Source organism: Nannospalax galili, unplaced genomic scaffold (genome assembly GCF_000622305.1).
Source record: "Nannospalax galili isolate Female #2095 unplaced genomic scaffold, S.galili_v1.0 scaffold2289, whole genome shotgun sequence".
Lineage (NCBI taxonomy): Eukaryota > Metazoa > Chordata > Mammalia > Rodentia > Spalacidae > Nannospalax > Nannospalax galili.
Window position 1 is genome coordinate 40287 of NW_008359590.1, and position 17339 is coordinate 57625.

Consider the following 17339-nt stretch of genomic DNA (forward strand, 5'->3'; position numbering starts at 1 on the left):
TAGCCCAAATAGAAAAGCATATCAAAGAATTCCATGTTTCTTACCAACTACTGTAGCTGTGAATGTGAAACAAAGTTCCCCAGATCTCTTAATTTCTAGATACAAGCTATGCTGGAAAAGAAATTCATGAGGGCAGCAGAAGGAAAAGGGCATATAAATCAGTGGTTGTTGTTCTGAAAGCATATGACTTGCCTGAGCAGTGCCTGTGACCTTTTATGTATAGTGAAATTTAAAATGGTTAGATCTAGTTAGAAAAGTTGGTGCCTGAGCACTGCTTGCTTGATGCCCAAGAGGGCCTAAGATAAAAATTTTGAGCCCCTTTGCCTGAGAAAAAGTTTAGGAGGAAAAAAAAAAGGCTTTTAAAATGTTGTCCGATTGTCCGTGGAGAGAGCTACCTGAAATTTTTTAAATGCTCCAGCTGAGTAGCCCTGCAGGTTTAGGCTAGTTGAGCTGAAATGGGGAGAAACAGTCCCCTAAAGGGCTCTTAGACACATTTATAAAAGAATTTAAGAATGGGCCCAGCTTGAAACTTTTATCATTGTATTAGAATGTTAAGGAAAAAATCCCCAGGGCAGGCAAGCTGGCAATCTTGGCAGCTGCCTGGAGGGGGTGAATAGCTGGAAGGAAAAAAAGCCTTGGGGTCCTGCAGGTTTATAGCCTGCATGAGAGGTCAGACACATGGCGGGCTGGCAGGCACATGGCAGGGAGTAGAAAGCTTTAGTATGGGAGGGGAAGAGAGAGGAGAAGGATCCAGAGTATTTACGTGTGTAGGGAACCCATAAGTAGTTAGAGGAAAGAAGGAAGATAGCCAAAAGGATGGAAGCAAAGGAAAGGAGACCTAAAATTGGATGGAAGAGTATCACAAATAATCCTGAGTAAAGTGAGGAAGAAAGGCAGTGGAAGAGGACAAAGACAGGAAAAAGGATGGAAGACAGCAGACCTTCCAGGCCCATGACAAATCAGGGGGGAAGGGTGAGATGCCGGGGCTGGGGGTGGCGGGGAACCGAGGTAGCGAATGGATGAACCAGCTTCATCCCGGAGACCAGTGCTATCCAGAAGTGATGGAATTAAATGATAAAGGAGATCAAAAGAAGATGTAGGCAAGGCAGAGCGTGTTCCACAGTGAGGAGAGCCAGAAAGAAGTGAATGGAAAGCAGAGAGCTGGGGAGAGAAAGGAAGGGTGGGAGTGTACCTGAAAGCCAAGTTAATGGCTTTGGAGAGCTCCAGGCAGATCCTTTGAAATAAGAACCAGGTTTTGGAACCATCTGATAGATAAAGTAGCCTATGGATAAATCTGGCTGATCAGGAGAAAGCACCAGGACACAGATAAAACTCCATCGGAATAGAGTTTATTAGCAAAGGAATACATGGGACAGATTCCCTTCTGGGCAGGGAAAATGTCTGCCTGGGTTGTGAGCTGGGGTCTTTTAAAGGGGGAGGCTTCTGGGGGTTGCAGAAGGTGGGGTGATTTTTTTTTTTAAGTTAGGCAGGGGGAAGTGGGAGAGCAGGACTGTTAGAACCTGTCCTCTTTAGAGATCAAAGGGGAAGCCTGCTGTGTTGGCCAACCAGTGGAGAAAAGTCAGCTTCTCTAGACTTCAAAGACCAGGGCGCTTATCAACTTGGTTTCCTTTTCTCATGGGCTTGTGAGGTCCATGAGGCCCTGTTGGTGAAGGGGTGGGGCTATCTGAATCTTAACAAAGAGCATAAAGATTTTTAAAATGTACTTCTCAGGCCTTTTAACATAATCACCAAATTCTAGCATTCACACATGCACACATGCATTTTTAAAGTAGGCCTGCCAAGAGATGAAAATACAAAAAGAAAAAAAAAAGTCAATGCAAAATATAAATGAGTTTAAAAATTCAACATGGCCTGAACTCTTTTACATGGTTACTTGGGGGAATTCTGGGGACAGATTGAATTTTGTTCTATTCTGTCTTATACAATGGCATTCAGCTAGTCACATGAAAACAATTATGTACACAAAACAGTTATATTAACAGATAAAAAGTTTATGTCTATCTTTTAAGGGAACAAGATCAACTCTTGGGTGATATGTAAGGCTGCCATTATTCCTGTCAGTCTGTTTTGTTGGATACTCGCAGTCCTGTACGGTGGCCATGCCAGGGTCCATTCCTTCCGTCTCCGTTTTCCTCTGTAAGGCTGCTGGGGTCAAATGCCCTCTTTCCCATCTTCTGACCTCAGAGTGACCTCGGAAACATCTGAGCATGACCTCACAGAGACCAGAAGCTCTGATTTGTTTCCCAAGTTAGCCAATTTCCTTTCTCTTGCTGAGGTTGAAGTCTGTTACCTTCATTGTCCCTCTCCTAGGACTGTGTTTCTGAGATTCATGGGAGCTATTTCTTTTACTTTTGTGGTATAAGGTCTGTCTCCATAGGAGCTCTGTGAACAAGTTAATCAATTAACTAATTAATTTACTGTTTAGCGAAGAGATGTCCTTGTATCAATTGCTTTGGCTTTGGTTGTATTAAGTCACCATTTAAGTTAAAGGAGCAAATGAGTAAGGCTTTTTTCTTTGGAGCTAATGTCCAAGGGAATAGCTTTTTACCTGTTGAATTATCTCCATCCCTTTGGGAATAGCATTGCCCATAGTAAATGGACAGGAAGGATTTGAGAGCAGTTAGGGTATAAAACGAAAGTCATAGAGATAGTAAAGAGTGGAATAAAGTTAACTGTTGGCAGGCATCAGGGAAAGTAGAAGGATGTTTGGGGTACAGCACAAACAAATGCCAGTGATATGGGAATTTTAGGAATGTGGTGGTGCTTTGGTGACCCAACAGCATTAGGTAGCAATCAAGTAAGTACCACCATCTTGGCATGTCACTACTTGTATTTGGTGGACAGACAGCTCCTTTAAGAGTTCTGGCCCATTTATGGCCCAAGCATACATCCCAAGTGGGACTTGTGTTTCTCCCAGACTGAATAGGGGTTGATCATAACTGGCAGCTGTCTTTTAATCTCAAATTCAGGGATTGGCAGCTGTTGCCAGTTTATATACACTTCTTTGCCCCAGAGTAAATTGTGCTAATGCCCTGTAGCACAGGCAGAGGTTCCATGCATACTCTCAGGTCCAGCCACATAAGCTGCACGAAGGAACATCAGAAGGGGAGCAGTGCCCTCATGCTCTGACCGCCCCCTTCTACACAGGAGCCTCCCCACAGTTTCCAAGTACTATAGGAAGGAAAGGAATAGTTGTGCATTGTATGTGGTTTGTTGAACAAGAGAGAATAGTTCAGAAGAATTTTGTGTTTACCTCCTATCTGACTCCATCAGCTCTGATAGGCATATCAGAGTTTGGAGGAAGTTCTGGGTTCTTGTGTTCAAGGACAAAGAGTTACACCCAGGACTCATGCTAAGAAAGTGGAAATAGAGACAGTTTATTATGAAAGAAAAATATTCCTGAAAATGGGGGTGGTTAAGCTGGAGAAATGCATATGCTGAAAAGCACTGGGCTTAAGACTCGTGGACCCTGAATGTCATTTGTGTGTCCTGGGTTTTTCTTGCATATTCTCTGCTCCTAGCACAGAGCCTAGGTAGAGAAGTGTGTGTTGGATAGCTTTAATGTCAACTTGACACACCTGGGTTGAGGGAGCCTCAACTGGGGAATTGCCTCCTTTGGACTGGCCTGTGGCCATGTCTGTGGGGTATCTTCTTAATTGTTGTGTGATGTGGTAGGGCCCAGCTCACTGTGGTGGGGTGGTGCCACCCCTGGGCAGGTGGGCGTGTGTTGCTTAAGAAAGCAGGCTGAGCAGGGACCAGGGGAGCAAGCCAGTAAGCAGTGTTCCTCCATGGCCTGTGCTCCAGCTCCTGCCTCCAGGTTCCTGCCCTGAGTTCCTACCTTGGGCTCCCTCAGTGATGAACTGTGACCAGGGAGATGTAAGATAAAATAAACCCTTTCCTTCCCAAGTTGGTACTGGTCAGAGTATTTTGTTACAGCCATTGAGAAACAAACTAGAACAGAAATTGGTACCAGAGAGCTGGGCACTGCTGTGGTAGACCTGACATTGGAGGATCGTGGAAGTGTTTGGAAATTTGGGCTGGAAAAGGCATTGTATGCTTAGAGTTTGTTGCCATGGAGCTTGGAACATTTATGTTGAAAGAGTTGTGGACGATGGAGGCCTGGCTTATGAAGCTTCAAAGGGAAGCGGAGACTATCAGGGCTGTTCCTGTGATATTTTCAGTTGAGAATCTGGTGGGTTCTGGTCGGCTGGTGCTGAAGAATCAGCTATGATTAAGAAGAGACCAGAACCTGAAGTAAAACCTTTGCTTTACTGGGAATTGATGCTGGTTAGCTGGGGCTGAAAAATCAACTGTAAGTAACAAGAGATCAGCATCACTGTGGTGGAGTCTTCTGGGAGGTATTTTCTCAGGGTCCACACACAGAGGGGACCCAAGCCTCTATCTCAAGCTGGAAGCCGGACTTGTTAATGTGTAAGAGTCTCCTGCATGGTTCTGGTGTTGAAAGTGTGAAGGGGTCACAGAGACCAGCTGAGGCTTGGCACTCTGAGGGGCCAAGAAAGGCCATAGGTGAATGTGCAGCTTCAGTTGCAGTTAAGACCCCGGGACTGAAGGGGTCATGGAGAGAATCTGAGGCTTTGGACTCAGAGAAGCAAGAAGAGGCCATTGGTGAGGTTGTAGCCTCAGTTTCAGTGGAGACCCCAGCTGTAAGGGGCTAGGACCATGGGATGATCACCAAGGACAGCAGTAGGTATGGAATGGAGCTGGCCTGGGTCTTCCAGACAAGCTGTGTGTGCTGTGGACCGTAGAGTCAGAGAGGTGGAGCTGCCAGAACCGTTTGTAGCTCAGGATATCATGAGTGAATCCCAGATGTCCAACCTCGAGCTACTTTGCTGGACTTTGGTTTTGCGTATGTGTGCCCAATTCTTCCCTTTGAAATAAGACAGTACTTGTTTTGGATTTTACAGGAGCCCCCAGTTAAGAGACTTTTAAAAGAGGCAATGGACTTTTAACTGTTTGGATTTTTTAAGAACTGTGGGGCTTTTAAGGTTGTATTGTCTTATGTTGTGATATTAATGTTAACATATCTTGGGGATACGAATTGGAAAGGTCATGGTTTAATAGTGATATGTTTAATTGTCAAGTTGACAAGGGGTCAAATTGTGCTGGATAGCTTTGGTGTCAACTTGACACACTTGGGTTGAGGGAGCCTCAATTACCTTGGGTTGGTAATTGCCTCCTTTGGACTGGCCTGTGGCCATGTCTGTGGGGCATCTTCTTAATTGTTGTATGATTTGGGAGGGCCCAGCCCACTGTGGGTGGTGCCACCCCTGGGTAGGTGGGCCTGTGTTGCATAAGAAAGCATGCTGAGCAAGGGCCAGGGGAGCCATCCAGTAAGCAACATTCCTCCATGGCCTGCACTTTAGCTCCTGCCACCAGGGTCCTGCCCTGGGCTCCCTGATGAACTTTTGAACTGTGACAGAGGAGATGTAAGATAAAATAAACCCTTTCCTCCCCAAGCTGGTATTGGTCAGAGCACAGCAGTGGAGAAACAAACTAGGGCAAGGGTTTCCAGTCCTTTACCAATTTCATATGTTAATCTTTAAATTTTTTTTAAAGTGTGTGTGTGTGTGTGTGTGTGTGTGTGTGTATGCCAGCTCAGAGGCCTCAGATCCTCCCTCCCCTGGAGGTGGAGTTATAGGCAGTTGTAAGCCATTGGGTGCAGGTGTTGGGAAGTGAGCTCAGGTCCTCTGTAAGCGCAAAGCTGTAAGTGCTCTTAAGCACTGAACCTTCTTTGCAGGCCCCCACCCCGCTCCCCCTCATATATCAATCTTGAAGTCCCATACACAGTGGGACTTCATTAAAGGAAATGAACAGGGCAATGCAAGACAGAAGGTGGTGTCTAAGAATGTGTTTGGAGATCACCCATTTCAGTAAATGCTTCTTGAGAAATTGCCTTGTGCCAGTATTAGGGCTGCAAAAATTGAGGATACATCAGAGAAACTTGTTCCTTCTCTAGCAGTTTTAGTTTATATTAGTGGAAGGGTGAAAGGGAATTTTATAACAAAGAAATTGGCATCTAAAGTTAATGACATAATTTGAATGTCAAATTTGTTTGAAAATATTTAGATGATACCAGGACAGATATTATATTATTTTTTGAGAATACTTGCTATTTTACTATGCCAAAAATTAATATTTCAATCTTTCCTGATATGCCTCAGGCATAGTTGTCTTATATGTTGTTATTTTGTAAACTTTTCCTGTTCCTTCCCCTGTGTAATTTAGCTATTCCCTACCCCACATGCATGAGTAAAGGGAATATATAATTCCATGAAATTATGGGACTCTTTGATCCTGACAATAGATGATCTTCAGATTGTGCTTAGTTATTGATTATCTCTGACTTTGTCTATGGATTTTGTGTACATCTCTTAGTTTCTTACACTCCCTACTTTAGAGCACTAAAAATTAGATTCAGACCTTTAGAGGATTATATTCATGACTGAAAAATCAACACCCTGAATGTGTCTCATAGTTGTCAGATTAATTGCTCATCATTAGATAAGGCAGAAGAAGCATCTAGACTCATTAGAGCTAGTGAACTGCAACTTGCTCAATTCCTAAATCTACATAATCATCAATAAAGTACACATACTGATGCTAATTGATTCCTTCCTTGCTTAAGATTATATATTCACAAACTTTGTTACTCTTTTATTTTATAACTAAGACACAAATGAATATGAAAGTGTACTGTTTATGTTTTAATTTCAAGTGTCAGTACCCAGTATTGAAAGCTAAGGAAAACTTTTAATCAGTGCATCTTGCCTCAGGCAATAAGGATTTTTGCAAACAGTAACGCAACTGAACATAAACCATTAGCTATTATTAAGCTGTTTGTAAATATCATGTCTGTGATATGTTTGAAATCCTACCTAAAATGGTTAATGTCTGTGAGAAAATGTAAGTAGGCTAAGTGCTGTTATTAGTTCCTAAAGGCTTTGAAAGTTAAGTTTCATTTTAAGAAGAAATGGTTAATTTAAATCCCACAGTTTGAGATGTTCTCTGCTTACAGCTTAGAATAAATTGACTGTTCTATTCAGTATTTACAAACAGAAGAATACTGGATAATTACGTTTATGAAAGTTACGAATATACACTTAAACACTCAGCAAAGCTAGAATTTAATCAGAAAAGATAGATGTATTTAAATATTGAAAATTGTTTTTTATTTTTATTTTATGTCTGAGTGTTTTGCCTGCATGTATGTAAGTGCATCTGTGTCATGCAATGTCCATAGAGACAGAAGAACACGTCAGATCCCCTGTAACTGGAGTTATGGATGGTTGTTATTCACCATGTGGGTACTCTGTAGGAAAAACCAGTGCTCTTAACTGCTGAGCCATCTCTTCTGCCTCCCCCCAGCTTTTTTTTTTTTTAAGATATGGTATTGCCATGTAGACTTAGAATTTGCTATAGAGTCTACCATACCATTTTGACCTTGAACTTTGAACAGTCCTCCTGCCTCTACTTCATGAGTCCAAGGAGTACCATAGCCTGGGAATGAGGACAGAAGAGGACTAGTGGTGAGGTGAAAGACAGGCCATACTGTCTGTGCTCACTGCTGGAGTTACAGGGAGGTGCTGCCAAACCTATCTTGAAATTTTTTATACTGATGAATGCTTAGAGGAAAATATTTGTTCAATGGAAATGTTAAACAGTACACATAATATTCAAAGAGCTCTTAGAAATTCATAGCAAAAGACCACAATAACAAGAATGTAGGCAGTTTGCAGAAAACCAAATCTAGACAGTCAATTCAGAAAGACTCTTAAATTTATTGATAGCATGGGAAATGAAAAGTCAGTAAAACCTCTTTTTGCTGTTTCACTCCTCTCAGGCATGTACTCTTCTACTAAGCTATACCCCCAACCTATGGAAAAACTTTTAAACATTAAATACTTTCATTTCTGATACCAATAAGTATCGTTTTAGCCTTGAAAAACTGTAATTTGCTATTGTTTAGTAAAAATCACACTTTAATTCAGTATTTCTCCTTGGAATTTACTAGTGCAAACTTTATCTTTTAAAGAACCAAAAGTGCTGTTGGTGCAGGCCTTTAATCCTGGCTTTTTAGAAGCAGAGGCTGGTGGATCCTGTTAAGTTGAAGGTCAGCCTGGTCTATATAGCCAGTTCCAGGCCAGCTAAAGCTACATAGCGAAAGCCTGTCTCTAAACAAAACAAAATAAACAACTAAATGGGATTTGAGATGGCTTATCAGGAAAGGCACTTGCCACACAAGCCTGGAGACCTGAGTTCAATCTTCAGAGCCCATAAAAAGGCTGAAGGAGAGAACTAACTCCATATTGTTGTCTTTTGACCTCCACCTGTGGCATGCAGTCACACATAGACACACACACAGACACACACACATACACACACACACGGACACACACACCCCATGCACATGCATAACAGTAATAATAACAAAGAACCATATGGTAAATTGTTTAAGCTTTGCAGACCAATTTTTTTTAACTGCTCTATCTAATATCACTGACTACAGAGCTAAAATGTACTGCTACATGGTATTGCCAATGCATAGAAATATAAGTGAAAATGAATTCAAAGATTAAAGCAAAATGTAGTAGTAAAATCATCTGGAACTGGTAAGTGTCATGTATTTGTTACTTTTGTTTTTGTTGATTATTTAATTGTAAATTTATAAAATTTAATTTTCAGTAATAGCGCTTCTGTACATCAGAGCCCTAAATTTGTGGAAATTTAGCTGTTAGTCTCTAAATAGCTCCAGCAGTCTATTGGCTACGCCTAAGCGTAAGGTCATTTGGCAACATTATTTATGATGGCAAGAACAGGAAACAAGTTCCCACCTACGAATAGTGAAATATGGTGTCCTGTGTTTATACCATGCACTATAAAGGAACTTTAAGAAAGAAAAAGAAAAGCCACATTGCTTTTGCATGACTTTGTGTTGTTATATATGTGCAGTAAAATGCAGGGATGACTGAATCATCATGCAGTCACATCTTCATAAAGTACTTAGCAAACCCCTCATTTATGCTGTGTGTTTGACTGTGATGCTATAGGCATGGAAAAAAGTGTGATTGCCTGAGAAAAAGAACAAAAAAGGACTAGTGATCAAATAAGGGGCAGAAGGGCTATTGTCAGTGATGAAAAATAGCACCTGTGGGCTGGGCGTGGCATCACAAGCCTTTAATCTTAGCACTTAGGAGGCAGAATGAGGTGGATTTCTGTGAGACTGAGACCAGCCTGGTCTACCTACTGAGTTCCAAGTTAATGGAGGCTACAAGTAGACCCTGTCTCCCCCAAATTAAAGAAAATATGTATATATAATATATTATAATATATAATATATATAATAAGTAAAAAAGAGACATATATATAATGATGTGTGGCAAATTTGACTCATGTTTCCAGTTATTGCTTATAGAAATGTCTGAATGCACCAGAATTCTAAAGATGACTGTTTTGGAATGATAGAATTTGACTTTTTTTTTTTTTAAATCTGAACAGAGTTTTGAGGTGGAGTTTCAGAACCTGGTAGGCATAAAGACTTAAATTTGCTTTTGAGATTTATTTTCATTTTTAATTGTGTGTGTGTAAGGTATGTGCATGCTGGTGCCTCTGTGTGTGTGTGTGTGTGTGTGTGTGTGTGTTGTGAATATGTGTGTACGTGCATGAAGGTGACTGTGATGTGTGCGCAAGTGCATATGTGTATGTGTGCCTATAGAATGTGTGTGTGTGTGTGTGTGTGTGTGTGTGTGTGTGTGTGCGTGCGCATATACATGTGGATGCCTGTGGAGGCCAGTAGAGGGTGGCAGACTTCATGGACTGGAGTTGCAGAAGGTTGTAAGCTGCCTGACTTAGGAGCTTGGACCTGAGCCCAGGTCCTGTGCAAGAGCTGCACCCTCTTAACCACTGAGCCTTCCCTCCAGCCCCAAGACTTAGTAAAGTTATCTTATGAAAAGATGTACTTGGGTCACTTTTAAAAAGAAAATTTGCATGTTTGGTGATGTATTAACTATCTTTTAGTGGCATACATCTCTTTTTACTAACCTTTGTGTTTAAAATATTATAGTACATAAAATCATCCACTTAAGGTGTTCATTTTCCTAAGTCTCTAAACTATAAATGAGTATTAAGCATGGGTGCATGTATATGTATATGTTTATAATTTTCTGATCTTCTAGATTTTAATTTTATCTTCATATTTATAGGTAATTTATTTCTTGAAATTGTTAATAGTTTGTGAGGCAAATGTTCTTTGCTTTCATAGGGAAACTGCATTTTAAGCTATTCCACTACTCTTTACTTATTTTCACTCAAAATTTTATACTTCTAATCTGTAAGCCTTTGATCTCCAGCCAAGTGTATGGTACAGAGTTTTGTGCGTATACTTTATATGTTAATTAACTGAATAATAGCATGTATCTTGCTACATATAGAATATATCTTGCACAATATTCAGAATGTTCATGCCTTTGTTAAGGTTATATCTTTTTATTTTGCACTCTTGGAAATTTCTTGAGAAACACTTTTTATTCTTCTTGTTAATAAATAGCCTTTTTCTACACCAATTAAAGCCGCTCTATTTTTCCTTCAGTAACAGCTTTGCCTCTTGTTCTCTTGTGTTTCTTGTCAGTGTGTCACTTTGACAATGGTGTGTTCCAAAATTAAGATGTTAATTATATTATCTGGTTCAAAGGGAATTAGTTTTTTTAAATAAGATTTGCATACTTAAATGCATTTTGCAAACTTAATAATTAATACTTTATTATACTTTGTGATATTTGGCCATAGATGTAAACAAATGGGAAAAGCAGAGAAAAAACTTTGCATTAAAAATTTCATTTCTTTGAACCTTAACAAATAGATTTTCCATCTCTCTAAATTTATTTTGGGGATTTATAGTCCATCCTTGTTTTCCTCATGTTCTTATTTGTATTGATGTTTTTCAGATGTCTTTTATAAGTTATCATGTTAGCTTGACCCAGGGGAGGTGGTGCAGGATGGATTGCAGTCTGGAGACAAAGGCAGAAAGGATCTGAGTTCTAGTCCAGCCTCAGTTCCATTTTAAAACCTGTGTCAAAAATAAAATGAAGTGTTACTACTGATTACTTTGCCTTTAACTTCAGAGTTTTGGTAAAGAATCAATATGATGGTGATCACTAAAAGTTAATATACATCACCAAGATCTTTACAAACTTACCATGACTTTCTTTGACAATTAGGAAGATAGAAAATCTTGATTCTTTTTGAATTAGATGATTTTACTTTTGTACTTCTCTGCTTTGAACATCCTTCTTCTGTTTTCCTGCTTCTTCTCTCCATCCCTTCTTCCTCCTTCCTTCCCTTTCCCCCTTTCACCCTTTGTCCCTTCCTTTCCTCTCTCCTTTTCCTCCTCTTCCTCCCTCCTTCCATCTCCTCCTTCCTTTTTTTTTTTAAATGCTGTTCAATCAAGGGTTTGAACCAAGGGGCTTGTGGTTGTCAAGTGTTTTGCCTTTTGCTAAGTAGCTATTTCCTTAAAAATTTTGTTTGCCTCTAAACAAAAGAAGCCAAAATTCCCCATTGGTGCTTTTTTTTTTTAAAGAAAAATTATATGGCACAGGCATTTTAGTCCATTTAGAGGTAAATACAATAGCATTTTTAGAAATTAATATTTTAGTCTAAAACCATGATTAATAAACAACTATTTTTGAGTTCATCTGCCAGTGACTTCAGTTTTGCCTGCTCAATTTCTACTTATATACACAAATATTATTTACCTAATCTTAATGAAAGTATATATTCAACTTTGTGTATGTGTGTGTTGTATGTGTGTATATGTGTTCATGTGCATGCATTGTGAATGCAGGTATGCCCATGTGCCTGTAGGCTAGCGATTGACATGAAGTGTCTTCCTTAGTTACTCTCCACCTTTAAGACAGGGTCTTCATTTAACCTTGGACTCACCAGTTTGAGTGGATTGACTGGCTAGACAACTGTGGGGATCTGCGTGTTTCTGCCTCCCTAGCACTGGAGTTAGAGGAATGTGGTGCCCTGCCATCATTTGACCTGGGAGTTGAGGAACCAAGTGAGGTTCTCATGCTTGTGTAGCAAGCGCTTTACCAACTGGTACTCTATCAAACTCTTGATGATTTTAATTTTACCTATGAGATAAAACACTGCCTTTACTAATAAAGACGAAATTAAAAACATATTATTTGCTCATAATACTTCTCTTTAAGCTGAGCTATTTTCAAGTAAACATTCATATTTACAAGTTGTAATCATTTGCACCTGATGTTTCTTTCTTAGTAGATAAACTTCACTGGGAATCTCTATTTTCCCAAAGCTTAGTGCCCTACCAAGTAGTAGTAGCCCTGTTGTTCTTTCCCAATTGCCAGACTTCCCATACATTTTACCTGCCCTCAGTTAAGGTAGAAGATAGAGCTGGACTCTTGTGTCCTGTGAAGCAAGAAGCAGGTTGTTCTGATGGTCTATTTGCAAAGCTCTCCATTCTTTACTATGGAGCCGTTCCAAAGGAAGTCTCTTTACAAAATGTCTTATCTCAGAGCCTGTCATTTCTAATTCCTTTGTTTGTTTGTTCATTTGTTTATTCATCTCTGGGAGGGAGGGTTGTGCATCCCATATGCCACGTGTATATGGTGGTCAGAGGACAGCTTGCAAGATTCGTGTCTTTCCCTCTACCATGTAGGTTCTGGGGATTGAAGTCAGATCATTAGACTTGTGGCAAGCACCTTTACCCGCTGAGCTTTTCTTCCAGTCCTGGTCAGGCTTTAAATTAGCATTGGAAATAGTAATTTTATGGTCATAAATTATTTAATTTTCTTTAAGAACAGACTCTTTATGCCAACATGGTCATATGACACCAGGTAAATTATAGGTTCTATTTTTTTCCCCTAAGATAGGGTCTCTCTATGTACCTCTGAGATCCCACTGTTTCTGCCCCCCTAGTTCTGGGACTAAAGGCCTTCACCAACCATGCCCAGATTTTTTTTTTTTAATGTGTTTTTAAACTATGTGGTATGCATTACCTGAATCTAAGGGTGGGTTAATTATAGCCTTGAGATGTTTATGATTTCTGAGTGTCTTTTACAAGCAAGAATGAAAGACAGTACTTAGTCTGATGGTTGAAGGTTTGAATTTCTTTCACCAGTAGTTGGGGATATGCATATTAATTTTGTGACTAATAATAATAATTATTGTGTATTCTGTAGCTTTTGAGCAGTATCTCTGTTAGCAACTTTTAGTAGTTTTCATGACTGAGAAATAGAAGTGATCTTTGCTTATAATCAAGGTAATAAGGCAAGAGAAATTGGAGACTCACAGTTTTTAGTATAAAACGTAGCTGAATATTTGTAGAGTGACTGTGGAACATGTGGGCATTATCTTTTCATTTGAAGTTTTTAAGGTATAATCATTTTACAGATAATTCCCTAGTGAAGTGTTATCATAAGGAACCTGGTTTCGATTTAAGAAGCCATAATTAGTATATTTCTCAATGATGAGAAATCATTTAGCTTGTGACTACCACGTGATTATTAGTGGGATCTGTTTTCTTAGGAGCCTTATATATATCAGATAACTGGACCAAATGCTAGCTCGGAGGATGGGAGTGGCATTCAGAGTTCTGTACTTACCAGGGGTGTTCACCTCCCCTTACCAAAAGTTTTACCAGGAGTGCAATAGCATAGTTCCAAAATAAAACTGCAAATCCTATTGTTAAATAGTGCTTCTTCATTTGTTTAGAACCTTTCTTTATCTGGGTGAAAATAATTTGATGCATTTTTGCTTCTCTTTTAGGCTCAGTTTATGAACCTCTTAAGAGCATTAATCTTCCAAGACCTGATAATGAAACTCTGTGGGATAAATTGGATCATTATTACAGAATTGGTAAGCACAGCCTGAGGAAATCATGGTAGCTGTGATGAGTATTCACTATTCCTTAGTGACACTGACTATATTATGTTGATGATGTTATTCTGTCATTTGGAGACAGGGTAGTTTCAGTCCTTAGGCAGCTGTATATTCCAGTTATATATCTACACTAGAATCATAAGAGGGAATCCATAGGCCATGTCTGACCCATGAATAATTTTGTGTTACCAACATCTTGTGTTGTTTTAACCTTTCCAGGTATTAATAGATTTCAGAATTTGAGGCTGTTTTTAATATAAATAAATATTTCATATGAGTATTAACTTATTCATTTATCTAGACATAGTTCCCAGGGTGTCCTGAAACTTTTGTTTCCATATCTAATTCATGAGATGAAAGATGTAATCTCAGGTTATAATTATTAATATCAGCTCCTAGAGATATAGTTTGTTTCATTTTGTTTTTCCAGGATGAACTTGGAAAATTTGTTTTTCAATACAAGAAAGCAACTTTGAGACATATTGAATGGGAATCCTCTTTGTTTATCAGTCCATAAATTTGAATTTCTATTGATTTTTTTTTTGAAAGCTTGCTTCTTGTACCATTTATTGTCCTATTATGACAGGGACTTTTCTTTCCCAAATATGTTTTTTTGAGGGTCTATTTCAACCTTACACAAACCTTATTTCAACTGACTGTCATCCACATCTGACATTTATTCTTATGTTGCTTTATGTTATCTTTGTCGCAATAACAATCTATGGAGGACTAATTATAGTTTTTAAAGAAATGTCAACTATTTGCTTTTGCATTGTGGGAAACGATTATTTAACCTGGGAAAAATAGTAGATGCAACTGATATTCTGAAAGAAATGTTTGAGGAAAGATCCGTTTAGTCTGAGACAAAGATGCTGAGTGTGGTGGCACATACCTGGATCTCAGCACACAGGAGGAGAAGGTAGGAAGATCATGAGGTCCAGACTAATGGGGTCTAGACAGTATGACCTTGTTTTATGAAAAAAGCAAACAACAAGATCTATAAGAGCTGGGGGTCGGGAGGTGAAGTGGAAAGATTCCTTTCAGGCATAATAAGGCTTGTAAACGCTTTACTCAGAAGATCTACTCAAGATTTGCCCCCATTAACAACTTGTCATGGAAGAGGGAGCGACTCATGGAACTTTACAGCTCCTGTAGGAGGATTTATACTCATTTGATGAGGGAGGGTGAGACATTTTCTTTACTTGTGTATCTACTTGTAAGGTGCCAGTGTTCCTGTAAGCAAACCCTTACCAGTACTCTTGTAAACAACTCTAATGAAACACATTTGGTCCACCAAAGGGATTGAGGGAGATGTGAAAGTAGAAGGGGACTAGCTGGGAAAGCATAATGGGGTCCTGCTGGTAAATATGATCGAAATACTTTATATACATATATGAAAATGTCATAATGACCCTGTTAAGTATAATTAACATATGCTAATAAAAACATTTTAAAAAATGAAAAAAATAGAAAAACAGGAAAAAAATTGTTATACCTTAATCTGTATTACATTACTGTATCTTGAGGAGAAGCCATCTGCATCCTTTTATACTTACACAGAAATGAAATATCTTTTGGGAAATATAAGAATGTAATTTAGTACATTTATTTTCCTTGATTAGGACTCTGTCAAAGAGAATAAAGCATGAATTTTAGACCTGTATTGTTTATTCTGTTCAAGTAACAATTATTTACTTCGGTCTTCATGCTATATAAAACTGCAGTTTTATTTTTGAAACTTAAATGTATCTATAACCTCTACAGTACAATAAGTAAAATGACCATGAACACCAGGTATTAGAAGTCAGTGAAATATAGGATTCTGGCCCATTCTACGGTCTTTCTTCATCTTGTAGATAATTTACTTTGCTTAATCCCATTTCAATTGAATTTATAACTTAGCAAATCCTTGATATTTAATTTTCTTAGTTTAAGGTTTGCAAAAATAGTATTGTCAGCTCTTTTGACTAATCTTTTTCTTCCCCTGTGCCAAATGTTAGTAAGACTTGTGTCATGTGTTAACATTAACAAACTCATGCCAAACTTTTAAAGCTCTAAGTAGCTGAGTGCTTTCCTCAAAACTATAAAAAACACCTTCACTTGCCAGATGAATTCCCACTTAGACCAGAGTCACATGAATATCTTCAAAAGTTTTATGCTAGATCCAAGTTTAGAAACAAAAACACTGTCAAAAATAGGATAAGGAAACCAAGGAATAGGGGGTTGTCCATTCATTGTTTTATCTTTATTGTAGTCAAGTCAACAATGCTGGTGTATCAAAGCCCAACCACAGGCCTCTTTCCTACTAAAACATATGGTGGAGACCAGAAGTCCAAGATCCACGAAAGTCTGTACTGTGCTGCAGGAACCTGGGCTTTGGCTCTTGCATACAGGTGAGCTGGTGTTTGCTCCTGCAACTCTTAGACAAAGTCAACTAGTTTTGTAGAATTGAGACAAATTGAGCAGCTACGTTTCTGATCTTTGATGATTCTCTATAACTTGTGGCTATTTATGTCAGCTCTTAAGTCTCTAATTTTATAAGGGCTTCCAAAAGATGAGTTCTAATGTGTTATGACTTTAGGATCAACACTTTCGCTTCTAGGTTTCTCTTCCATGTTATTTTTTTTTAAGTTGTTTTTATTTTATGTGTATGTGTGTATTGCCTGCATATAGGTAAGTGCACCTGTGTCGTGCAATGCCAGTGGAAGACAGAAGAGGCTGTTGGATCCCCTGGAACTGGAGTTACAGACAGTTGTTAGCTGCCATGTAGGTGCTGGGATTTGAACCTGGCTCTTATGCAAGAACAGTGTTCTTAATGCTGAGCCATCTCTCTAGCCCCATCTTCCATGTTCTTCTTCTTTTTTTTGGTCTTTTTGAGACAGGATCTCCCTGTAGCCCCTGCTGTCCTCGAACTCACTATGTAGACCAGGCTGACCACAAACTCACAGAGATCCGCCTGCCTCTGCCTCCCAAGTGCTGGGATTAAAGGCATGTGCCACCATACCCAGCGAATATTTTTATTTTTAAGTAATGATTATTTCTCAACTTTTTAAAAAAAGGCATTCAAAATTTAAAAACATGTTTTGCACAGAAAGAACATCTGAATCTACTTTAATACATTTTAGCTCTTATTCTTAAAAGCAACATTTATAAAGTATGGCCACTTGATTTTAAGTTAAAACCTCAGAATGTTAAAGTTCCAGCCCGAATATAGCATGTGTCATTGGATACATATTTAATGGATGATATCTTTAACTGGGGCTCAGTTGCTACCAAGGCCACATTAAAACACATGATAAAACACAAGATATAGGTGTAGGAAAGGACTTTCTAAACCGGACACCAATAGCCCAGGAAACAAGGGCAAGAATTAACAAGTGGGACCTCATTAAACT

The 17339-nt window shown here is 39.0% G+C and overlaps 1 protein-coding gene across 2 annotated transcripts in view; it reads left to right on the plus strand.

Annotated features, from left to right (window-relative positions):
• LOC103725978 (phosphorylase b kinase regulatory subunit beta-like) overlaps window positions 1-17339 on the plus strand; it is a 122925-nt gene that overhangs the window by 39986 nt on the left and 65600 nt on the right. For both annotated transcript variants that reach the window (XM_029558802.1, XM_029558801.1), the window contains 2 exons: window positions 13831-13920; window positions 16199-16337. In XM_029558802.1, the coding sequence (XP_029414662.1) occupies window positions 13831-13920; window positions 16199-16337 (229 nt within the window). The remainder of the gene's footprint in view (window positions 1-13830; window positions 13921-16198; window positions 16338-17339) is intronic.